The sequence below is a fragment of the Rhamphochromis sp. 'chilingali' genome (assembly GCF_963969265.1).
Source record: "Rhamphochromis sp. 'chilingali' genome assembly, chromosome: 4".
Lineage (NCBI taxonomy): Eukaryota > Metazoa > Chordata > Actinopteri > Cichliformes > Cichlidae > Rhamphochromis > Rhamphochromis sp. 'chilingali'.
Window position 1 is genome coordinate 8,499,439 of NC_137948.1, and position 25,352 is coordinate 8,524,790.

General features: G+C 40.6%; 2 protein-coding genes across 4 annotated transcripts; one reads left to right on the forward strand and one right to left on the reverse strand.

Annotated features, from left to right (window-relative positions):
- Nucleotides 1-2,262: 2,262 nt before the first annotated feature.
- On the forward strand, nt 2,263-5,943 carry cUnh22orf23 (chromosome Un C22orf23 homolog). The gene is made up of 7 exons (XM_080879738.1): nt 2,263-2,336; nt 2,558-2,658; nt 3,224-3,286; nt 4,010-4,165; nt 4,334-4,471; nt 4,814-4,914; nt 5,063-5,943. The coding sequence occupies exons 2-7, from the start codon at nt 2,565-2,567 to the stop codon at nt 5,156-5,158; spliced, it is 648 nt and encodes a 215-aa protein (XP_080735864.1). The 5' UTR covers nt 2,263-2,336; nt 2,558-2,564; the 3' UTR covers nt 5,159-5,943.
- On the reverse strand, nt 5,266-24,159 carry micall1a (MICAL-like 1a). Of its 3 annotated transcripts, XM_080879735.1 has the most exons (18): nt 23,968-24,159; nt 21,942-22,678; nt 21,681-21,827; nt 17,342-17,390; nt 14,756-14,897; nt 13,450-13,541; nt 12,165-12,304; nt 10,795-11,384; nt 10,649-10,709; nt 10,045-10,469; nt 8,390-8,778; nt 8,165-8,299; nt 7,914-8,040; nt 7,663-7,753; nt 7,449-7,522; nt 6,865-6,979; nt 6,741-6,787; nt 5,266-6,648 (listed from the first exon to the last, which is right to left on the reverse strand). In XM_080879735.1, exons 3-18 carry the CDS (start codon nt 21,824-21,826, stop codon nt 6,515-6,517), a joined length of 2,757 nt encoding a protein of 918 aa, XP_080735861.1. In that variant the 5' UTR covers nt 21,827; nt 21,942-22,678; nt 23,968-24,159; the 3' UTR covers nt 5,266-6,514. The 3 variants fall into 3 exon arrangements, with proteins under 3 accessions (XP_080735861.1, XP_080735862.1, XP_080735863.1); XM_080879736.1 differs by having other exon boundaries at nt 8,390-8,736; nt 21,681-22,678; XM_080879737.1 differs by lacking the exons at nt 21,681-21,827; nt 21,942-22,678 and having other exon boundaries at nt 23,968-24,158.
- Between the last annotated feature and the right edge of the window lie 1,193 nt (nt 24,160-25,352).

Sequence of the window (25,352 nt, forward strand, 5' to 3'; positions counted from 1 at the left end):
TCTCTGTCAGCTGCAAGTCTAACTTCAAATCTCTCGTTTTCATGTAGGTTTTGACCGTTAGGAGGTGGAGCATACGTGTAAATTACTTCTCTGGTTCCTTTAAGACCGGTCATTTATAAACCCTAAGAAACTCTACTATCTGACCTCAGCACACTGTCCTCCTGTTGTGTGGGATTCAGAGCAATAAAACCTGAAAAAACATTGAGCGTCAGGCTGTCCTCTCACCTTTTACATGTGAGGAAAGACCAAACAACCTTCGCTTTTGCTGCAATTAAAAGCTAAAATTTGATGAATCATTATCAGTGAAATGGTCACTGACGTGAATATGCTCAACAATCATTTTACACTCATGTTTTTAAAATTCTTAAAGTACGTTTTTACAGATGTTTATTTCACAGAGGAAAAAGTTGGGATCAAATAGCAACACACACATTTTTTTTAAGGCTTCACAGGGAGTCAAATGATGATGAGGATTAAAGCAATAGTTGTTAACTGTTTACGCATTAAACACGAAAGAAACATTTTTGGTTTGTCACTGGAAACGTTTATTTTGTAAGTAGAATATGTCAAAAAGGGAAAGGGGGAAACTGTTTTACAAAATTAAACAATAAATTAATATAAATTTGCGTATGTGAGTTTTAATTTGTATCATTTGGCATTTGTGTAGCACTGCACGTTTCTGACAGTGTACATCAGGTATTTCAGGGAAACAAAATCATGCTAATGATGTAGAGCTAAAATGTATCAAATATGATACACTAGCCTTAACAGGATTAAACAGCTGCTCCATCAAAACTGAACGAGTAGTTTTAAAATGATACACAAAATAATAAAATCATGATAATTAGATGGTAACAGTCACTGCAAATAGTTGCAAATAAAAAAAAAAAAGGGGATAAATAATGCTGAAAACATCTTCTAAGTTTACTGAACTACCATCCATACTTTTGAATGTCTACACAAATGCCTTTAAAGTGCAGTAAAATTAAGCCTGTAGACAAATGGCGCACACTCAGTTATTTTTCATTCACAAGTAAACAGATCATTGGCTGTTATCAGATGAAAGGCCGCTATCTATTTAAGCACGCTTTGGCACAAAGTCCAAACTGTGTGGGCACACATACAGAGACGTTTTATGCACGTTTAATGTTGATAGACATGTTAATTGAAAAAAGAAAGCATACATGATTTGAAAAAGCAGCTTGCATACTTTTAATATGATTGTGTAAATACCTAAAAACAGGTGACTGGCATATAAACATATACTAAAACAAATAATGGATATGTAGTAATTTTAATTGTTTGACTCTACAGCAGAAAGTGAACCTCTTCTTCTGTTTTTGCTGCTTACAGTTTAACACACTTGTGCACACAGGTTGTGTCTGTATTCCCAGCGAGGACGTGTGACTTCTGAGAAGACCTATGTGTGAAAGGTGATTATATTCGGGCTGCTGTTTATCTGCAGACATTCAGCAAATGCAGGCTGCTGTATTTCCACAGATAATGATGCCCTGACTGCTGCTGACCCCCGATGACTTGCCCGCCACTGATAAAGACTCTCTCTTGAGAGTCTTCCGAGTGACGACTACACATAAGACATTCACTATGCAGGTTGAAAAAATATGCAATGATCGACTGCTTTATAGACACATTGAATCGTACATGTACAATGACAATAAAGGGCCATTCTATTCTATTCTATTAAACAAGTTCAATTTAGGCTGTTTATTTGTCACTTTCAAAGGCATTGACTGAAAATGCATTTGTTTGAGTCTCACGATTGGTAATTAGTTTGCGTTACTCTTAATTATTTTTTTTGAAATCCCTTGTAGTTTTGATGATATAATGTCAATATCTTAGGGATCCATATGAGTGTTTTGTTCTATAAAAATGGTATTTAGCTATTAATTAGCTAGTAATTCCTGACTTCCTCTCTGTATATATATTTTAACAGAATAAAAAATGTTTAATAGACTCTTGGTGACAAAACTAAAATAAATGAAAATAAAATCAATAACTGATGGAAGCCATTAAAACGGTAATAAAAAATAATAATCTGTCTCCCTCTAGTGGCCATAGTTGACACTGCACCACTGTCTTGAAACCATTGGTAAGCGTAAAATATCTTTTAAAAAAGATTTTAAAAACGTGGAGTCTTATAGTAATAATTTTCTGTCTTTCCCTCTTTTTTTCCTTTTTTTAAAAACATATTTCAGTGAGTTAAAACAGGGCTTTTGTTATTTAGTTGCTATAGCAACATAGTGTTACTGCCGTCTTCCTGAGTTTGAAGTTGGTCTCCTTTTTTAAAGACTGGCCTTTCCTTAAAAAACAACGAGGTAAGCTTTAATAATGTTATTAGTGTTTAATATTAGATTATTAATATAATATTTAGTTACAATATTTGTCTCGTAGATTAACGGGTTTTTTTCCGAAGCTTTAGGTCGTGTTGAAGTCATTCATAGATCACAGCGATGAAGTTCACGTTAAATTCAGGAATAACAGCATCATAAATTGAACTAAAACAATGGTTTTCTGGGTTGTAATTTGTGTGTTTTAGTTTGCAGATGGAAACTTCCTCACAGGCTTCAGCTAGCAGGGGATTGTGGAACAGCCCCAGAGCCACACAGTTCAGCAAGGAGACCCAGGACATGCTGAGATGTAAGCTGTGCTCCAAAAAATCTGAGCTCACTAAAGAAACATTAATAAAAACCTTAAATTTTGCTCTAGCATATTCTAGCATGCATACATGATGATATCAGTGCAGCAGTTTGAACTAGAAATACAGTGTTGACAGGCTGGAATCAGCCCGCCACAGACTGCCCAGCTTTGTTCAACCTTGATGTGTTGATAGTTTTGAATTACTTACTACGTCTTCAAGCAGTTCCTCCAAAGGTTTCAGGCATGTTGGAGTTAAAACCTCAGATAAATTGTCCTGGGTCAGAGGGAAGTTGGGGTTTCCAGATTTGAATATACCCACCAGCGTCTTTCACTCTGAGTGTGAGGCACTTCAGTGTCATTGTCAGTCCTGTAAACACACCATGTGAGCTTTTCGTGGTCAGAACATTTGTTCTTCATTTTGCATGTCCTCAAATTTTATGAAGATATGAGAGATTTTCAGCATGGTCTCAGAATTTATGATCCCGCTATAGAGCTGTGTCTGTGTTTCATTTACCGTTGCTGAGGCCTGTGCTGTGTACTCTTATTGTTCTGTTTCTGTGCTCAGTGTTGAAGCAGGAATCAAGGGTCACCAGCCTCAAGAGAAAACAGATCAACAATCAGCCAAAGAGTAAGTTTGTTAAAGGTCTGATACTGTCTCATGGAGTATTTTCTTATATTTATACTTAAGATATAGTTGTAAGTTAATAACAATATTCCACTCTGTACATATGACCTGTTGCTAAATACCATCATGATTTTGGCCCTTATGGTGCCATATACTGTTACTATTGGACTTCAGATTGATTTAACACTCGGGCATGATGTGCTGAGAGCAGGTGTACCTGATATGGTTGCCTAAATTATGTGGTTCACGTTGTAACTCCCACCTGCTGTTCAAATCTGTTTGTAAGGAGCAGACACCCAGGGTCTGGATTGGGGGACAGAGATCTAGGCAGAGATGCCCAGATCTGCCTCCTCCCAGCTACCACCTCTTATTCCAAGGCATTCCCTGGCAAGCCAAGTGACACAATGTCTATAGCTTGTCTGTTCCGGGTCTCTTCCCAGACACTACCAAAACACCTCTCCGTCCTATTCAGATGCCCAATCTTCCTCAGCTGACTCCTTCTAGTGTGGAGAAGCTATGTTTATACTCTGTACCCCTGTCAAATGATCGAGAACCTCGGCCTAGCCCAGTTCACTGTTCAGTTTCTTTAAACTGTGAATCATGCAAAGCTTGTCGGGAAGAGTCCCACACTTCAAATATGGGGTTTGAAAAAAAGCATCCACAATTAGCAACGCTTCATTTTTTGTAAACAAAAAACTTTTGCTGCTGTAAAATTTTCTCCTTCAGATGAAACAGCTTTGCCTTTCACCTCTGATCCGGCACAGTCTTCTCCTGGTAAATCTGTCCAGAAACACTGGCCAGTCCACACTCAGAAACGCACCGCCAAGGCATGTCGGTCTGGGAACAGCTACGAGAGAGAAAAGTTTCGTCCTGGTCCAACACGTACGTTCTTGAAACTGACATAAATTTCAGTTTATGTGTATATTGCATGTCATCGATCCCTTCAATTTTCCCCATTTCTTTCCTTTTCTTCTTCATTTATTCCATTTTCTGCACTCTGAGAAAAAGTCAGGCTCTGTTTTTCGGAACTTTTTCTTCATGTCACCCAAGGAGACCTAGAGAAAGAGAAGAGGAAGCTTCAGAACATCTTTGCACATGGGACCGAGCAGCCCGGAGCGGGATCTTCTCAGAAGCCTCCTCAACATCAGAGCTCAGAAATACCAAAGAAGATGGATCGCTATCAGGAAGGTGAGGCTGACTGCAGAGCAAAACAATGAGGTGGAGCGGTTACACCAGCATCATATTTGAATCTTAAAGGGACAGTTTAACCCCCAATTTTTCCTCTTGCCTGTAGCGCTGTTTATCAATCTAAATTCTTTTATTGGGAGTTGTTTTGTAGATTTCAGCTCCAGAAATGTCTGCCTTCTAGATTGTAATAGAAGTGCATGGAACCTTGGGGTGTTTTTAGTGCAACAAAAGATACATTTGAAAAACGGAAATTTGTTTTTGTAGGGAATATTTTCTGAGCCTTATGACAAGATCAATGTGCTCACTGACCTTCAGAGTAAGAACACGTTGTTTTTCCTGCAGTTCTGAATGAAATACAGGAAAGACAACAGTTTCTGGAAGACATGGCCTCCCTGGGTCAGGAGAAAGATTATATCTACATCATCAACACTGAGATATCTCAGGTAAACGTGCTTTCAGCCACTATTATGTTCATTTAGTATTGTATTTTAATATATATATATATTTCAGTGACGAGACAGATCAGTAGCAGTTTAAATTGAACTAAGATATGATCAGATTCACTTAAATGTATCCTGGCTCTAATAACAGAAATTACGAGAATTGGAGATAATGGAAAAATCCCACGTTCCCACATCTGATACAAACGCAGAGAGGACAGAAAATGCAGCCAACAAAGAAGACTGACTGTTGTCTTTGACCGGGCGGTCTGCTTCTCTTCAAGCAAGCGACATACCTTCAGTCAGAGCAGAGACACACGCGCACGCCAGTGAATACAACACACATCTACCCAACTGTGTGAATTTCTTTTATTCCTCTGCCTCCCAGTGTCAGTATTTCACACAGTCCTGCTGCCGTTTTAGGACAATGTACAAGATGACAAAAATGTGGTGGCACAGAAGCCCTTTGTTTCAGCTGGACAGGAAGTTAGGCACAGAGCAGAAACAGACAACAGACACAGCCACACAAGACAAATACATCATCTAAGAGACGAGAACACGAACAGAATGAGTAAACGCGTTTACATTAGCTCGAACTAACGATGTATGCAATAAAATAAATGGCACTCGATATAAACTAAGGCAAAACACACACGCACAAAAAGGCATAGTAAAATATAAATTAATGATTGCATACCTCAGGTCCATCCTTCGATAGTTAAAACCGTTATAAACTGGGCTTTTGCTACAGTTGATAAAATACTGTATATTTTCTTCTTCTGAAATTCAATATTGCATCTGTTACCTTCCATAATAAAAGGACACCTATCCTGCTTTTCCTTGGAAAATGAATAAGTCCCGTTTAAAACTAACCGGCAGTTTGTTTTTTGTCTGCAGTTCGTTACTCGTCTAATTTTCTCCTCCAGTCTAACCCACTTATAAATACTATATCTATGTTTGTGTAATGCTTTGATGACAAGCACCAACACAATTGTAAAACTACTACTGAAGAAACTAAAATACACACAAACACAAATAAAATATATGTGTATATATAGCAGCTAGAAGTCTTTGATTGAGCTTTTCAAGAGTAGATGCTGCAGTTTCAAGCAAGTTTCATCGGGAAAAAAACAACAAAAAAGACAAACTTATTGCTACTAGTACCATGGGCTCAACCCAAACATGATATAAAACCTCAAATACGTGCACCTTTGAAGGAGCAAAGGAGACCACTACTCAAGAGGGTGTAAGTAAAACTAAAAACTCAAGGATATCAGGGATCAACGTAAGCTGATATATCACATCTTTGCTGAAGGCCTATAGAGCAGAGTCACTGTGCAATGCAGGGATGTTAAAGCAAAAAGTAATCAGTGCAGTAATACAGAAACCCACCCAACATGCCACTAGTTTGAATATTCAGAGCCTAAACTTTTTAAAGCACTTGCTGTCAGACACTAAAAGGCAACTGAAAATAGTCACTGAATGAGTCTTGGTGCTTAAAAACTGTTTGAGGAGATGTCATAATCTTCTATCAAAATTCTTTAGTCTTCTTAAAATAGTAGTCCTTCAAATATCCTCTTGAGCTAGACGTGTCCTCTGCTGTTCAGCTCTTCTCCTTACGCGGGCTGGGACTCTTTCCCGGTTCTCCTTTATGGCTCAGACGCTTGAGCACCTTGATGGGTTTAAACTTTGCCCCTTTTTTCTTCTGGCGATCGCTGTCTGGATCCTTCTGAAAGTCTGATGAGGATTAAAATAAGAAATAAAACTGCATTAAAAATTTAAAGGAAGGAAAAGAGTGCCTTCATGAATCTAATGAAACATCATCGCACCTTTTTTCTTCAGCATCTCTTCCATAAGTTTGTCCTCTTCTTCCTCCCTGTGACAGAACCACAGTTAGACTCCTGCCAGTCTCTACACAACACAGATGCACATGAACTGTCTGTACTCGATTACCTCTGCCTGTCCTCGTCCATGCTGTTGACTATTTGGTTGCGCTGTTCAATGATGGTAACCAGCTCAGCCATCAGCTCCTGCTCCCGACTCTTGTCATCCTCGGTCCAGTCTTTCTCTGATGAGAGGAAAGAAGAAATGGAAGAAGCAGAGCATGATTAATAATTTAATCTGTTGTTTTATTTCAATTACGTACACGTTGTAGGTGTTCACAAGGTTTATAAATTATTGATGCAAAAGCAGAGCAGCATTCACTATAAACTAAATGCACATCCACCATCCTGTCAGGTCAGCAGGGAGTCCTGATTAATAAGTCTTGGAGTGCTGGAGATACTGACATTTCATTCATTGCACAAACTAACCAAGAGATTCTTAATAATTCAAACTGAAGATTGATTTTTTTTTTTTAAGTTCTTTGAGTACTTCAATAATGTAAACAATAATTTTACAGAATATAGTTACTGGGAGCCACTGAAATGAAACTGGATTGGGCATTTAATGGTTTTTACCTTCCTTTACATGTGAGAAAGGCCAGTCTGGATAACGTTCTAACCCAGTTATTATACAGATGGAAATGTCTCAAATACCTGGTTTGTTGAGAAGACACCTCAACTCGTACTCCACATCAGCCTGCCTCTCCTCCAGGTTCTGCTGCTTCGCCCTGCAGAGAGCAACACATTAACCAACAATAAGTTCAAAAATATAACTTCACGCTTACTATTCTGAGCATCTGTCTACAGGGTTTATATGTAAAAATAAAACCAGCCATGACGTTCCAAAACTGTAAAATTTATATCTTACGTGTAGACCAGCTCAGCTTCCCGTCGGACAAGAAGGTGTTTATCATGAATTAGGGTGAACCAGTCCACCAACAAGTGCTCCTCATCTTCATCTAAATGAAGAAAGGGTGAATAACAAATATTAGTACTCCTGTCATTTCTGACAGAGAAGCAGATTTGCTTTTATTACTTAGAAATGACTATTTTAAAAAAACAAAACAAAAAGAACAGAAAGCTGGTCTTCACTGGACTTAAAGTGCTGTAATGTGATACCGTTTGGATTGTCTCTGAGCTTCTTCTCCAGCTCCACTCCCCTCTGCTCCAGCTCATCCAGCTGCTTCTCCAGCTGACTCATCTCCCCATGGATGTCCTCAACTGGGATGTATTGATCTGACTGCACCTGGAAGGATGTTTGAATCACATGACTACTACTTCATCTGTTTTACTCTTAAGTGATGATGTCATTTCTGTCGGGTTTATTTCTGTTTTTAATTAGTCCGTTTTTATTTTGGGGGGTTATTTACCTTGCGTTTAATAAGTGGGAAGCCATGACCGGGAGCCGGGGGTCTAGCAGGACGGGGGCCTTTTGGCGGTCTGGTTTTAGAATTGGCAGGAGAGGGCGAAGCTTTTCGGTTGAAGGGGTTCTCTTTACATATCCGCTAAAAAGAGAAAAGATGCAGTTGGATTTTTAGTATGTGCAAAGTGTATTGATATATAAATTGTCTTCTGTTTGGAGGTGGCGCCATTACCTTGTTTTGTGACTGGGTGGCCTCTGAGGCCAGTGGGCTGGGGTTGCTGGGTCGTGGTGGTGGAGGTCGAGGAGCCTTGGTCACTGGGTTGCGACTGGTCTGTGGAGTGGCTGGAGCTGAGCTGGCATTTGCTGGTACTGGAGAAGGGGCGGGGCTTGGAGAAGGCTGACGGAGATGCTCAGTCGAGGAGGAAGAAGGGGAAGGCTTGGAGTCGTTCGGTGAGCAGATGGAAGGCTCGGAGACGCTTTTGGTGAAGTTGTGTTCCTGGTCGCTGCTGCCACCGCCAGCTAAAGGGAGCTGAGAGGAGCTGTAGTCTGAGCCTGAAGACAAACTCTCTGTACTGAGAGCTGGAGAGGGGGAGCAAGAGGAGGACTGAGAATGAGAGAGAGCTGAAGAAGAGAAAAGTTTTTGAAATAATTTAAAAAAAAAAAAAACAGCAGGGACAGAAGAAATTCAAGAGGAATAAAGTAGTTTGAAATGTTGGAATAAAGCGAGGATAAGGGGAAAGAAAACACATTATTTTTAGCATCTATTAGCAACACATCTCTTTTCAACTATTTTTAGTCTGTGACTCTTTAGAATAATTTTTTTTATTATTACTATTTTTATCAGCTGTGTACATAGTTTCCGCTCACCTCTTTTGAAGTGACAACTTGTCTGTTAAATTAGAGGTTGTTTAATTTTACATCAGACAAACTAATCTAGGATTAAAGTGACTAACAACAGCACACACACTTCACACTTCTATACTGCACACATTTTTGAAGATTGGATGCTCAAAGTTGGACAAATGTGCTTTTTATCTATTAAATGGATAAAATGGAAAGTAAGGCACAATATTATAAATCACTGGGTTGTAAACTTCAGTCTTGATCAATGACGATCAGGCTTTGCAACTGAAAATCAAATATGAATTTACTTTTGTCCTGTTACATGTAACTCCATATACCTGGCAGTTTAACTAGAGACATAAATAGAGAGTGAACAAATAAACTGAGGAAATTCTGTTGCACAATAGTGCTTGCACCCCTTGCAGAGCCAATCAACAACAAACACTTTGTCAGTAGTTGCACATATCTGCCCGAATACATTACCAGGATGGCTCTGAATGGTGACCCTTATGTTACTATGAAAAGTACCATGCACTGCGTGTTCAGTGTCTCTACTATTGTTCAGCATATTTAGACGCATCTGTCTTTTCCAGACACACTAGTTAGCTCATCATCAATCACTTCCTGAGAGCTGTGTTACAAGTTAGAAGCACATTTCCATGGCGAAATGACCTCATTCACGATGAGTCAAGTACTGATAAATTACAAAAATATGGATAAGTGATATAAAGAGTATGCCCCCTGAAAAAGTCAATCCTAGTGCATAATTTTGGGCACAGCCATGTTTCATAAGGGACTCTGCTTTCATTCAGTTTAACTGCACAGTCATATTGGTGTTTTCATCTATAAACTTCAAATTTCTCAGCTGTTTACACTGAGTTTAGAAACCCACTGAATCAGGTGACACTAAAGAAAATGACCTATGTTTCTTTCTGTAATTTCTTTACAAACATTTGATAAAACATCAAATAGTTAAGTTACTGTTTGATACTTGTAAAGCACAAAGGGGATGCTCTTGGTGTTTGTGGTTCTGATAAAACTGACCTTGGTTACCGGTGGGTGGCCGAGGAGCACGAGGTGCAGGCCGTTTCTTGCTCTTGGTGCTTGCAGGACTGACAGAGCGGGATGAACTTCGTTTATTAGTGGGAGTGTCTGCACCCACTGCGTCTGCTGCCTGAGTGATGCTGTACCATGGGTGACTAGACACCACCGTAGCTGGAGGTGCTCCTCCCTCACTCCCTTCTTCCCCATTTCCCTCGTTATTTTCGTCGTCGTCGTCCTCGAACGGGTTGGAGGACTGGGGGGGCGTGCTGGGTCTGGAGCCCTCCCCTTTGAGAGAGGACAAAGAGCCTGTGTTTGGAGGTGTTGCCAGTCCAGCAGGGGGAGGGGGAGGGGCTGGTGCTTTCTTCTTCTTGGGTTCTGACTGAACCAGTGCGAGCCAAGGTGGGTCTTTGGGTTTATGGGTGCCACTGAACAGTGAAACACAGATAGTGATGGAAGGGAGGGTCACACAGAGGAAGACAACAAAGTACATCCACATGGAAGCATGGAGGGTTAAACAATTACAGCACACACTGCAACAACATGACAAACACTATGGAGGTGTGATTAACGAACGTGAAATGGCATTTAAGATAAATTCAGCTACCTTGCAGGAGACTGTGACCTTCCTCTGGGTTTGGGAGGAAGTGGAAGCTTCTGAGTTTCACCTGTGATATTAGGAAAAGCGTTGAGTATGACTATAAACAAATGATTCTGCTATTTTTAGAAACTTACTGTGCAAAAACTACTTACCGACTGCAGGACCGTCTGCTGTGCGGGAGAGTCGAGCCCGTGGCACAGGGCGAGGTGGAGGGATGGGATCAGAAACCCGGCGGGGTGCAGGCACTGGCCGACCGGTAACCTCAACGTGAGGTGTAGAAGGGAGGTCTCCATTTGCTGTGTGTTTGGCTGGTGTTTGAGTTTCTTCTTCTTCTTTCTCTCCCTCCTCCTCTTCATCGTCGCTCTCATCGAAAGGGTTGGGAGGTGTGGCAGATCGTGGTTTCTCCTCTGCTTCGCTGGTACTGTCTTCATTTGTTTTTTCTAAACCGTCTTTGCTTGTTGTAACGGGAGCGACCGTGACTGAGTCATCGGCTGGAACGTCAGAATCGTTCGTTTCCTGTACTGGAGTCTTTGCCTGGCAGCCATCAGAGGGCGCCGTGTGAGGAACTGTGCTGCGACCGGTCCTAGCAGACTGTCCCGACGCTGGTCTCTTACTAAGATCGGGCTGGCCATTCTGGTTGGATAAAGCATTCCTATTAAGGTGATGTGCACAGACAAGTGCCCCAGAGTTGCTTTCTAATTTGTAGGATCCATGAAGCAGTGTCCTGTGACACTCAGTGCACCTGAGAAAACAAAGAAACAAAAACAGGAAGTGTGACGAAAAATAAACAGTTGTTTTTTGTGACCTGTTTGCAAAAAGGATTCACGCATTATTAATGTATACCAAACACCACCTACAGTAGATATATGAATTGAAAATGTTCAACAGGTGAAACATAAACATTTCTTTCTCACGATGTCACAGGAAACCGGACACACCTGTTCTGACACGATAGCTAATTTTAGCTGTAGTGTGAAGCCTATGTGCAGCTGCTACAACTCAGGGTGAAATATTAACTGTTGTGTCCACCAAAAATATGTGACCAGCTCTTTGAAAAGCTGAACTTCTTGCATCTTCAATCAGAAAAATAGCACCCATATCATAGTAACTATTACTGAAAGTAATCAAAACAAAAAGATTTATAAACAAATAGCTAAGGGGAATTTACTGATATTAAAAGAAATAAAAAATAAAAAGTAATGCAATGGCAAATACAAATAGTAATAACTGTTATAATATGTTATAAATGTGTAATAAGTTGTAATAAATGTTTTCTAATTGACAATTTCTTTTAAAACAAAAAGATAAAGCATCCAGTTCAAGCGTCTTACTCACACACAAATCTGAATCCATCACCCGATAGTGCACAATATCCTCTGTCACAGCTTGACTCAATAATTCGGGTCTTGTTTTATCAAGTTTTTAAATTGTTTGGCGGCCATACCCAGAGGGAGGGAGTAAGCCTTGAGGAGAGGAGGTGAGGACGTACAACACGAGAAATGAGTAGAAAGGGAGCGCTCACTTGAAACAGTTGCGATGGTAGAGCTTGCCGTCCACCAAAAACCTCTGCACCAGGTGGACGTGTTTCTGGCAGGCGGCGCAGGTGCTGCTGAGAGTGCTCCGCTTGACTGCCGCAACCGCTTCGGTGCCTGTCTGCACGGACTGGATCGGCAAGTACATGCGACCGGGGATGTTGTTCGCAGGAAGGGGGACAGGGAGGAGACATCAGGGGAAGGGGGAAGATGGAGAGTAATGGGGGAGGGGGGAGATCATATACGGAGTCAGGATTTGAGGATGTGGATTGTTCATTCTGTTTAGCTAGCTACATCTACTTGGTTATCTTATTTTTGGAGTTCAAGTGAAAACATAATTTGATTGATTAAAAAAGTGTGTTAAAAAAAAAAATCAAAAGAATGAAATGATAAAAAGATGTTTATTAGTAAAAAACAATCCAAACAGCTTTGGTTAGTGGCTCTGGGAGTCACACATTTGGGATACAGTTACTCTTTAGGACTGAGATATTGCATTTTTTTTGTTTGTTTTTTTCTAGGTGTTAAGTAAATATAGGGGTTAGAAGCAGCATATTTCAAAACTTGGCACACAGTGTTAAGAAACTACAACTGTTAGTCTTTTATCCATAGGAGACTGTTAAGAAAGACTGACCTAACAGTTCTCTTTCACCTCCAAGCCCACCCTCCCACCCCCACCCTACTGCCTAGGCTCAGGACCAGAGAGCGGAGGGGGGGTGAGATGTGAGGACGGAGAACAGGAAGAGGAGGGAGTGGAATGAATTTCCATCTGAAGAAGGGAGGAAGGGCAAGTGGGGGAGTGATGAGGAGAAAAGCAGTACATGGGAGTACGGGATGGAGGAAAGGTGTTGAAGGGCATGCGAAAGAAAAGAGAGACAGGATACAGAGGCTATCTTTATAGACTTATTCTACCGCCATTGTTGAGCTTTTTCCCCTGCTGTGCAACACATAGCTCACATAAGGAAGTTGACATAAAAATCCATATTTGGATATTCTACACTTTTGTAGTAAAAATAGCAGATTTACACGATGTAATAACTCCACATAGTACATGCAAAATGATTGTTAAATCTTTCAAGGCTTCAAATGTCATTTCAGTGGGATTATCCACTCCATAACAGGCCATCATAATCAAAGTATTTTGAGTGATCTACAGCTTGCTACCATGCAAACTCTAGTAGACACCATGTCAAGCTCCTAGACGTTAATTAGGCCTAATATTCCCAAACAGATAAAAAAATAAAACGCTTCTCCTGGTGCCAAGTCTTATATACTTACCTCAGTCTTATCTTCCAGAGGAGTTACAGGCCTTTTCTGGGCTGGCTCATTGAGACCAGCAGTACTGAGCCTCTTCATACAAGGAGGGTTTGCTGTGGTAGAGAAACAAGGGGAAGCCAGTTAATGGCTAATTTCTTGTATACATTATTATCACACCCAAAATTTAAGCTGTTGTGCAGTCCAGTTTCTTCTGAGTTATGATGAAATGAGAAATGAAGTGAGACTTTTCATGAATGGCACCACTAAATTAAAGTGACAAATATACCCAGGTACTGGCCCCAACCCTCTAGGTTCATGTCTCCCTATTGGTAAAGTTGACCAAGTTGCATCTGTGGTTTCCCCCCTCTTTATTTTTCATTTATTCAAGTTATCAAACACTGAATGTGTTTGCTCTTTGTTCACTGGCATAGGCAGCAAAGAAAGTGGATGATGATGATGATGATGATGATGATGATGATGATGATATGACCCAATCACAGCACTTAAGAGTTGAAGGTGAAGACAAGAGAGACTAAACCGACATCCAATTAAAAAAAGATTTACTTTTTCCTTTGATGATTGCTACAGTAGTGCATAAAAACAAAACTCTGGAATATTTTTTTAAACCAACCCAACATACATTCTAGTTTGTTTTTTCCTTTACTGTCTTTTGTTTTTTAAACCCGTCAGAGTCATAGTCCAGCATCTTTGAGTGCAGCTGGGGATAGTAATCTCAGATATGCTCTGACAAGCTGTTTCATGCTGGAGGGAAACCAAAACCTGCTGCAGATAAAGAACTGGTGTATGTGTCACAACACTGAGCTCACCGAGGCTGCAAATAATAATAATAATAATAATGGATTGGATTTATATAGCGCTTTTCAAGGCACCCAAAGCGCTTTACAATGCCACTATTCATTCACTCTCGCATTCACACACTGGTGGAGGCAAGCTACGGTTGCCACAGCTGCCCTGGGGCAGACTGACAGAAGCGAGGCTGCCATATCGCGCCATCGGCCCCTCTGGCCAACGCCAGTAGGCAGTAGGGTAAAGTGGAACAAGGAGAACAAGGACTACTTTGACAAACTGCAGTTCAAGATCATGGAAAAGGAGTCAATCCAGGGATAAGGAAGATACTGGAGAGACAGCTTTTATATAATCACATTTACCGCAGTTTGTCACAAATGCAAAACATCTCTGCAGGAAACACTCATACCTAAAATATATCACTGAAAAAAAAAAGCTTACTGAGTCTGTAATAGCATATACATTAACAAGTAAAAGATTATACATGTGTATGTGACAGAATTCACACAGTTGCACGCACCCTGAGACTTGTTGTTGAAGAAGTTGTAATACTGGGACACGTATGTGATGATGCTAAGCCGGTCAGGCACTTTCATAGACACCATGTCTTCTGGGTCCAACAGGGCTGGAATCCCCAGTTCAGTCTCAGCCACTTCAAACGCCTTTCAATGAGGAAAAGAGGATAAGGGGAAAGGAAGTAGAAAGAGCAGGAAACAAAAAGAGATGTTGGCAATGAGACAGGAACCAGTGAGCTTAGATACAAGGCAAAACTTGAGTAAGAGCGAGGTAAACTGACCTCTTTGTTATTAAAGATAAAAACCTTGATAAGCACAAATTTGGTAACAACTCAGCTTGTTCTGTTGTTGAAACCTAATGTGGTATCTTGGTATGACTTCTATCAGTATTTCATTTCTTTATTATTAGGAGTTGTAGTGGAAACTTGTGGGAGTGTGGTCTCTGTATTATTCAGGAGAATGGAAATGATTAGTGGTTAACCTTTCAATGCTTTAAGCACCTACAAAAAAATAAATCCCCTCACTGCACTGAGCCTGCAGGAGAAATCTTATCTCAAGCCGAAATAAATAAAACCAAAACAAGTGGAAAAGCTTGACTGGATGTGTGTGAGAAAGTATGCAGTGAAAAAAAAAACAAAAAACAACAATCCGCCGTTTGCATGATGTTTACATTTATTCCTTTGAGAAAAACCAGCAGTGAGAAAAAAATTCCAGTGAAGAAATGATACTGCAAACAGCATTACATAACAACATACCAGCACGGTTCTGAAACAACAAGGCCTACAAATGCTGCACATCACAATTAAAGTGAAACTAAATCTAAAAATCCCCAAACATGTGGTTTCTAAAAAACAGTCTTAACCTCCCCACACCTACTATTAGATAGTTAAATTGAGAAACCTTATGAACACAAGCACACTCTCTCTCTCACACTCACTCTCACACTCTCACACACACACACACACACCCCATCTTGGTCGGCAGCTGCCTCCAAACACGTCATGTATCATTAATACTGTGTGCTGCTCAGTAACATTTAATATCTATTTATTATTATCATCATTATTATTATGCTATTATAGGTATTGATTTTATTGCAGTTATCCACTTCACATGAGTACATGGTGATTCTTTGCAGTGATCCACAGCTAGCAGACTCAGAGTAGTGAGATTTAATGCTGCAGAGGCCTTGAGTCAGATACTATCCAAGTGATGGATCTTTTAACACTTTTCAGCCCAAATCGGGTCAGGAAGACTTTTCTCTTGCATTTTACACTTTGTAAGGCCTAGGATTTTTTATTTTTTGTTATTTTTTTGAGCATGGTGAGCGAGTGAAGTGAAACCAATATAGTTATTTCTGTAGTGGCAACCCAACAACCAAAACAGCTACTTGAGGGAAGCTAAAGTAGTTTCCACCTCGTGCTGAAAAATCTGTGGCTCACCATGACAAATACTCCTAACGTTTTATTTTTGGATTTGAATCTAAAAACAGAGACAAAAACTGGGTGCACTGGATGAATGACAAAAATGAGGTGACACAAAAAGTCTGCAGCTTCCTTCTGGCTCGAATTCTCGTCACCCTGTCATCTATGACTTTCCTAAACAGACCACTCTAAAGTCTGTGACCTAAAGTGTCACCCAAGTGACACATCAACCCTCACCAGGCATCATCAAAAACCTGAAAAAATTGTGTAACACAATAAAAAGAAAAAAAAAAAGAAAATGTCTGCAACATTGACATTTGCTACCAATGTAATGTAATCCACAGTGATTCTAAAGGTTAACAATAACTTGAAACCTGCACAGTAGGAGCTCCTAGCTTGAGTCTCCATGTGACAGCAGTAACATCTAAACAGTGATTCAGCATTTAGTGAGTCTATCAGCACCTCCTACATGAAAGGGGACTCAAAAGTCATTCCAGGAGACAATCAACCCCAAATACACTCATGAAACTTACAAATTGAGCTTACATGGTCAATCAAACAGAATGCTTTCCACATAATATTCACTCCAGACTAGACGTGACAATTACTTTCTTCCTTTATAAGAATTCTTTATAAGCTTTTCACTTCTCCTAACGCTGCAGGAATTGAAAAACAAAACATTAAAACAACAACAAAGAACTGCCAAAGCTGAGCTCAGACTGAAAGGAGACTTCCATTTCAACCCTCAATGTTCTCCTGGCTTCAAAGCCATGTGGAAAAAAAACAGTCAAGGAAATCAGATTTTTAAAGTTTTAGGCTGTATTTGATGTACTGCTTTACAAAGCTGCAAACTCTGCACTTTTGCACTGAAAAGCTTCACTTCATGGTTTCTCCACAGGCTTATGTCAAGAATTTAGTTTTTTCTGACACAGAGTGCTCTGGCTTCCTCCCTCTGACTCTCTGCCCTTCAGCAGAATTGAGTAAGAGTCTGTCTTCACATCACGCACACACTCCACTTACACCCACAACATCTATGAGGAGTCAAACACATAATATGTTTCTGGCTACACATAAGCTAGGGATTTCCAAATGACTCAGGTTTCAAAATGACATCATTCAACACAGAACAACGTGTGCACAAAACATATAGTTGTAAACGTGACTCACCAGGCGGTTGTTCTCATAGACATTCTCCTTAGTCAGTGAGCCAAAATCTCTGCAATGACAGAAAAAGGTTACAACAACATTTAGGATAAGGCTGAAGATAAGGCAGCCAGCATAGTTCTATAGCAGCCCTGTTTCTACATACAACTTGCTCAACTATTTGCACTCATATTATAGACTATAAGCTATAATCTAAATAGATTATAAGCTATTATTTGCCTGACAGCATAACAAACTGCAGTGGTGAGCGGTTACAGCTCCCACCTACCACTGCTGACAATCTCAAAAACCGGCCTTAAATGATGCCTGATGCCAGAGCAAAAAGAAAGAAGCAGCAGGAGCGATGGGCCGATAATTACAAGGCTCTGCTCTAAAATGCCCAGAGCAGGGATCTAAAGCCAGTTTCTCACCAGTAAACATCCTGCAGTAAAACTGGAAAAAATGTCTGAGGAGCTGTGGGATGAATGTGCATAAGTAAATGTGTGCAGTGGTCTTAGACACAACAGTATGGCAGGGGGAAAAATAAGAAAAACCCACCATGAACCCAATGAGTGCTTGTGGAAACCATGTGGAACTTTCAAGAAGGCAAAATCCTGTGAATGAGCTCCGTGTTGGAGCCACACAAAGTGACCTCTGTTCTCTCTAATCTAATTCCCGTGGCCACAAACGCACCGAGCAGCAACTTTAATATCAGGGCTGTGTCAGCCCGAGTCCCCCGTGTCAGCATAACAGACATTGCCAAAATAAAAAGTGCAGTAACTCAAAAATAACAAAGATTTTACATTTTCATACCTCACAGAAAAAAGAAAAAAAAGAACTGACTGGGACGGTGAAATGCTGTGTGTGATCAGCATGCACATCTAATCCACAATGACTCAGAGTCTCACTCCAAGGTTTATTTTAGGTGAGAGCGCGAGAGAGAGAGAGAGAGAGCGAGAGAGAGGCGGTAATGACAATCCACATGATCAAAACCTGGCTTGAACCAGTACATCCGCTAAATCTGGTTTAGTCAGTTGGAAAAGCTTTGCAGAATAAGATTGTCTGATGTTATGACAGTGAATAATTAAGCACTAATCAAGGAGCAGGTGAGACATCAAATGAGTTAGAGATTTTAAAAATATAAAACAAAAGCAGCAATAAATTAACAGAATTTTATTTAAATACAAGTTTTAAAAAGACACTTTATGTGCACTTCCATTAACTTTGCCATGAATGACTTCTGGGGCTCCACATCTACTCCATCTCCACTGGTCTGACTGACAGGAGTCGTCATCCAAAGGACGATAAGGCCATCCAAGTCTCATCTGCATCAGTGTGCCATTTTTCAATGAAGCTTCAGTGGCTGCAGAGTAAAGGGCAGCACTTCTACTACAAATGACCTGCACATGCATTAGAGCTAAATCCAGTTCGACAGGCAGAGGTCTCAGCCGCAGATTAGTCTGACGGGCTGTCTGTCTGGATCAGAGGGAGTTCAGCAGGGCCGCTGCAGCTAGAAAGAAAGCTGAACAGCGAGGCATGCTGGGACACAAATTAAAGAGGCAAAGCTTGAAAGCTCCCAGTTTGCAGAGTTTAGGATTTGTCTAATTCCTGTACTTTCAGCATTACTGCTGTGCTGTTTATGCAGATAAAGTCCACTTCACTGTTTAAGTGAAAGTTTGCTCTGCTTCCATTCAGTCCAGTTTGCTCACCTGAGAGATGAACAGCACGAGCCACATGCTTACTGTCCAAAATCATTTATCAGACCACTGGGATGACACGTGGTTAACGGTACATTTTACTGCAGTCTGTGGGAAAATTCTAGCCCTTCATAACAATCTGTTCAGAGCAACAAAGCATCCATAGTTCATTTTTTCCCTGATGTTATAAATCAAGTTCCCTCTTTTCCTGTACATTGGTGTGCCTTTGCCCTACCTCAGGAATTCAAATTCAAGGCTTTCATAGGTGAATCTATGGAAGAACCTGCCTTTGTCTCTGGCTCACTCAGGAACTCTTATGGCGTATGACCATTTCCAGTAACCTGTGACAGTTAGCTCTCAGCTTTCTGATGCTCACAGGTCTCTTGAAGCATGAAAGTCCTTTTTATCACCCCTGTCTGCAGGTAGGGCACTGATGACCACTATGGACTGGCAGTTGCCCTTGAAAGACGGGCTTTATGGTCAGAAATGTCAAACTGGGCAAAGGGTTTATCATCTCTATGATTTGCTTCTTTTGTAAAAACGCTTGCTAATCGCTCATCTGTGGGGCTTCTGCTTTTTTTTGTAGCACCTTCAGTGGTTATACAGCATACCATCAGTGTTGGTAGGTTACCATCCTGACTGATTTTGTGTTTGTCAGACACCAGTGAAGACTTTTCTTATTTTTTAAGCCAATTTTCCCAAAGAATAAACTTTAATAAAATTTAATTGAAGACAGAGTGCTTCTGTGGTTTAATACAGTCATACTCGCATCACATGCCTAGCAAGTTTTCCTGGGTTTTGTTTTTAATAACTTATAGTTGCCACAAAATCTCCAAGAAATCTGGACTTTTCTCAAGGCACACCATTGTATTGTGTGAATTCTGATTGAAGAGAAAAAAATTAAATAAACACATTCACATTTAGTGTACAGCAGCATACGTTAAACAAAAACAGGATAGCTTGTGTGCACTGTAAAGTTTCAGGCTGTCATTTGTACAGGTGGCTAAAGGTGGCTCACTGTCACTCAAGTGAAAAACAAAATTACTGTTTTGAATCTCTACTAAAAAGATGGCGAGTCATCATGTCCTCCTCCCTATACCCAACCCTTGTAAATCACATATACACGCTGTGGTGTTTTGTGGTAACCTCTGTACTCAGTGTGTAGGTGTGAAACACAGAAGGGAAGTGTTGTTACAGGCAGAGCGTCGCTTGTCAGGATGACTTTGACACGCCACATTGGACACTCGCTCACATCGCAGAACTCACAACATTACAGGAGGCTTTTTTTCTTTAAGTGGCTGTGACAAAATATAATTAAAACATAGAGTTGAAAAATGAACCGTGTCTTCCAAGATAACACTGCCATACTTAGGTATGTTAGTATGGTGCTTTTAGATTTTTACTTAAATACAATGAAAACATCTAATTTCACTGCAGTTAAAGCATTAATAACTGGATTTTTGTCTTTAACCTACAACACTACTCCTACTGTAGCAATGCCATCATTACTACATGGGAGCAGTAAATGTGAAAATGTATGGAAAGTTAAAAAGTACAAGTTGTTTGAATCATAAAGGCAAAAAATATTATTCTAGTTTAGTCACAAAACCTTGCCATGTGGTTTTGCATATGACTTTCTGCTGTGAGTTGCACTGGAACATTTTCTGTTGGAGAAGTGGGATGCATGACCGTACTCTAGTGAACCACATTATGTATGCATATGATCTTGTGGTATTTAGTTCTAGCAGTGCTGGTCTACAGGGGCAGTTTACCACATGTCCTGTTTATGGTACAAAACAGGATACCACACAAAGTGTCTGTAAGAATGCTGTCATGATTTACAGAAGCAAAGAAGACAAATATCTAAGATTTCCTGATTTCAAACAGTCTCATAACAATCGTACAGATTCCATTAAAGTAAAAATATCCTGGGCATTCTATTACAGATGAAATGACAGATGATGGAGATAATTATAGAAAATGATGTATGGTGTATGCACAAGCACACGCCCTCTTTTGCAAGTATGGATAGAGTGAACATGTCTCATACTGTACCAGTCTCTGTAACAAAAAAAGTTACACAGACTTCAAGTAGCTTATAATGATACTGTGGGATTACACATGTTCCTTAAGCAATCACAGATCACTAATTACATGACAGAAAAAATGGTTGGTTGGCTTATTTTAAAATGAATGGGGTAAGGATTGTTTTTCCCACTTGGGTTCGTGGTTTCGTCTCCATTTTTAATAGTTTTGAATATGGTCCAGTGTAGTTATTAAGATTATAAAACTTAAGTTATATGTTATTACGTAATGGTTTTACTTGAGATCAAACTGGGCTGTACGTGTATATGGCCTTTGAGTTTAAGGAGTCTGACAGCTCTTCTTTAGAGCACAGATGAGTTCAGATGGCTCTGTCCTGACAGGTTTTGTTCTACATTGGTGTTTTGAATGGATGAGTTACCCTTAGTAATTCTGAACCTCAATTCAGTCACAAAAGAAAACAGTTAGCAGCCTGTCACGCCTCAAAAACCAGTATACCTTTCAACGGAGGCAGCTCCTACACAAAAAAGAACCAGTGTACCACAGATTAACCTTACCGTTAACTTAACCTGCTTCTAACTTCATTTTACAGTAGCGTTTATGTTACACTTGTGGTTACTTACATCAGATCTGGTCTGAAGCGATGAATAATGGCACAAAACGCCAGCCCGTCTCGAAAGGACGTAGACATGTCCTTAATTTGCACATCGTTGTAGTTCTCACACTGTATCCGACACCACTCCTGGAGAGCCTTCAGAGATCCCATCATACTACAGACAAATCCGATGGGGAAGGTGGTGAACTTGGATTGATCGACCTTTATTTGTTGACGGGACAGAGAAAGCGACGACGGCCAGGCAACACCCGAGCTGCCGATACGTTACCTTCATGAGCAGCCACTGAGTCACATTGGAAAAAAACGAGCATTTCTTAGGAGCTAGCTGGACGATGCCCAACTTTACCAACTGCAGCAAGCACCGTGTGAAGTTTACCTCCCGTGTGCGGTTATTCAGACTGCGGTTACTGCGGAATGAGTGAAAAAACACGGCTGATTTCCCGAGCTGATAACAGGAGCTCGCCCTCAAAAGTTCTTGACGTAGCCGAGTTAGCTAACTGGCTGCAGTGGCTTGCTGTTTGGCCCCACTTTGCAGGTTTGCTGTATATGTGTAAACTGTTGTTTCACGCAGTGATGCAGTTTCAGTCGAAGCAGGTGCAGAATTTCCTCTGTGAAGGACCGCAAGACCAGCACTAGGCTTTTGTTTGTAAGTGCAGTGACTACAACGGCTAAAAGACTGGTTTAAAAAAAAAAGTCTCTTTAGTCCGTTGCCCGCGACGCCATCATTTATGTACCAATACAATTAAAAGTAACCTATGAAAAAATAAAAATCCCGCACAGGAAGTGCAACTCCAGCCGAACAGCGCTGATTAAAACACTGACAGCCTGGCCAAGCTGCCAACCTACAATATCCCGTTTCTCTCCCTGCTCTTATCGCCCAACAGGGGGTGCTACACCCATTCAGGGGCTGCTGTCTTCTTCTTGTATTGGAGTCGACGGAGACATGCATCATCCCCGCATTGCTGCCCTCCTCAGGTAACTTGTATAATACAGGGTTGCTGCCTCCTACAGTGGGGGAAATAGCTATTTGAGCCCCTAAATTTGTTGTAAGCTTTCTTATTTACAAAGAAATGAACAGTGTCTATATTCTATTGTAGTTTAATTTCAATGGAAAATTACAGAACATCAACCAAAAATCCAGAAAACACATTTAATCAATGTAATGAATTGAGTGAGTTAGGGATTTGAAACTCCACAGTCCTGCCAGAATTCTGGCTCAAACAGATCAGCTGTGTCCAGTCAACTGGAGATAAACATCTGTCCACGTGGGTCATAATAGAGCACCAAGGCAACAAAAGGATGGTTAAAGAAGAAGCATACTGAGGTGATGGAGTGGCCTAGCCAGTCTGCAGACTACAGTGTTATGGAAAATTTGTAGAAGGAGCTGAAGCTTCAAGTTGCCAATTGAAAGCCAAGAAACCTAAAGGATTTTAAGACAGTCTGTAAATAGGAGTGTGCCAAAATCACTCCTGAGATTTGTGCAAACCTGGTGACTAACTTTAAGAAACGTCTTACTGCTGTGCACCCCAACAAGGGTTTCTCCACCAAATATAAAATCATCTTTTGATCAAATACTTATTTCACTCAATGACATGCAAATCAATTTATAACGTTTTTGTAATGAGGGGTTTGTTGTTGTTGTTTTTTGTTTTTTTGGTTGATATTCCATTTCCCATATACAAGCTTATTTTGCCATTCAAAGCTTTTAAGGTTAAACCAAGAATTTGACTTCGAAATTTGAAAGCTAAAGCCTGGATTATATTCGGTTGCAGACACGGCCAGCTGGAGACCCAATGACCAAGTAGTGATCCCAAGTCAATACCAGACACTGACTTGCATAGATGGATCTTCTCTAAAATCACTGGGATATGTGTCAGTCTCCATCAGCCATTGAGCCCCAATGTACTCAGTCAGTCTAGTTACATCTGTTACTGCCGATGCACTAAATTTGAGCTTTATTGTTACTGAAATGTGGGTACGAATGTAGCATTTTTTTAAATATTTCATTAATATTTCACTGATTTTGACTTAATTTTACTTATAGTTGTCAAAGCTTACTAGTATACAGTTCATTTGTGGGGCCGTGTTGACCTCTTTGTACAGGACTAATCCCCCCAGCCCTGTCATTAACACAGACTCTGGTAGAATTTCATCAGAAACGAAGAAAGTATTCATGCATATCAACACTTTATAATGCTACCAGTAATATACCGACGTGTGACCATTCTGATAGCCGTCTGTGTCTGCAGGTGAATGAGTGAAGCTACATAAACAGTTAAATTAGCATAGCTTACCAGCCGTAAACCCGACAACAACACAGTGGGTGAGGGTCGGAGGGGGGGTCGCTTGGCATTCTAACTTTAAAGGAAGGATTTTAACAGTATTTGCTGTGGGTTACAGCAGTGGACCAGCAGGCTACATGTTTGAATCCAAACAAGTTTCACTCAATCCCAACAACTGAGGATCGCCATTGTGGTCGCTAGGGTAACGTCACGTCGCCGTCATATCGGATGTGGGCGGGGCTTAGCGCTAGAATCCCTTTGATCCTTTCATGTCTTGTGTGACATCACCTTGGTCAAAGTCTATAAATAGAAGCATTTGCACAGGGTTAGTTACAAGGTAAGTTTAGTAAGAGGGAGTAAGAGAGATTAATGTCTAAGACACAAACTCATCAAGTCCAGATTGTAAAAACTTATATCATTTGAAAATATGAATTCTGCCATTGAAACGACCGATGCGATTCAAAGCTGCGCCACTGCAGATGACTCTGAATGTAGTGTCGTCCCTGGCGCAAACATTTTACAGAGCGACGAGGGGAAATCGAAGCACTGTGTGTGCTGCCCTCAGTCGTGCAACCAGCATCAGAATCCGGGGGATCCAGAGTCAGTTGTTCTCCAGGAACCTCCAGTGTCAGAAGAACAGCTGCTCGTTAAAGAGCTAATAAATGCTGTTATTACACGTGCCTCCAAAGAGGCAAAGGTGTCGCCGTCTGACATGATTCAGCAGCGCCTCTTCACAGCTCTGTGGGCACAAGTTGAGCAAAAGCCTCTCAAAATCACACAAAGGGGGATTAAAAAACTTGAAAAGGGGATTTTTAAAGACATCAAAAAACGGCTGGACATTAGCCCTGATCTCGTGATCATTGCGCTAGCCGTAGGTCAGCCGTACCTAGAGGTGATCATTTCCATATTTGAAGATCACCTCTTCCGTAAAAACCTACTGGCAAGGTTCTTCTCGTGGTGCGTTAGAGCCGAGGATGACGAGGACGAACAAACTAAAGCCATTTCTCAAACACTTTTAGAAGAATTTAAAAGTAATATATTTCCAATAGTGGAGAAAAAATCATCATCTGGCATTACTGTCAGCGATTATGATGATGATGAAGAAGAATGTGTGAGCGCACTCATTGATGCTGTGCTCACACGGGCTGCGAAGAATTCGCACTACAAACCTTCTAAAAAACTCCACAGGTACCTGTTAAAACACGTGTTGTCTGACAACAGGATCAAAGATCTGCATATACATAAAAAAAAACTGAAAGATCTCGACAGGGCCATTTACCAAGAGCTACGTCAGAAAACATTCTGTAAAGAAAAACATTTACTGATGTTACTGAACGACGAGGACCCAGTGTTGAGAAAACTGACGGTCGATATCATTAAAAATCACCTGATCGACA

What these genes read in the sequence shown, in the direction of transcription:
- cUnh22orf23 (XM_080879738.1), top strand. Translation starts at nt 2,565, where the DNA reads ATGGAAACTTCCTCACAGGCTTCAGCTAGCAGGGGATTGTGGAACAGC. An exon ending in GACCCAGGACATGCTGAGAT is followed by an intron (nt 2,659 to 3,223) that starts GTAAGCTGTGCT and finishes TTCTGTGCTCAG; the next exon opens with TGTTGAAGCAGGAATCAAGG. An exon ending in TCAACACTGAGATATCTCAG is followed by an intron (nt 4,915 to 5,062) that starts GTAAACGTGCTT and finishes CTCTAATAACAG; the next exon opens with AAATTACGAGAATTGGAGAT.
- micall1a (XM_080879735.1), bottom strand. Translation starts at nt 21,826, where the DNA reads ATGATGGGATCTCTGAAGGCTCTCCAGGAGTGGTGTCGGATACAGTGT. An exon ending in AGCAGACGGTCCTGCAGTCG is followed by an intron (nt 10,710 to 10,794) that starts GTAAGTAGTTTT and finishes CTAATATCACAG; the next exon opens with GTGAAACTCAGAAGCTTCCA. An exon ending in ATGGACGAGGACAGGCAGAG is followed by an intron (nt 6,788 to 6,864) that starts GTAATCGAGTAC and finishes GTTCTGTCACAG; the next exon opens with GGAGGAAGAAGAGGACAAAC.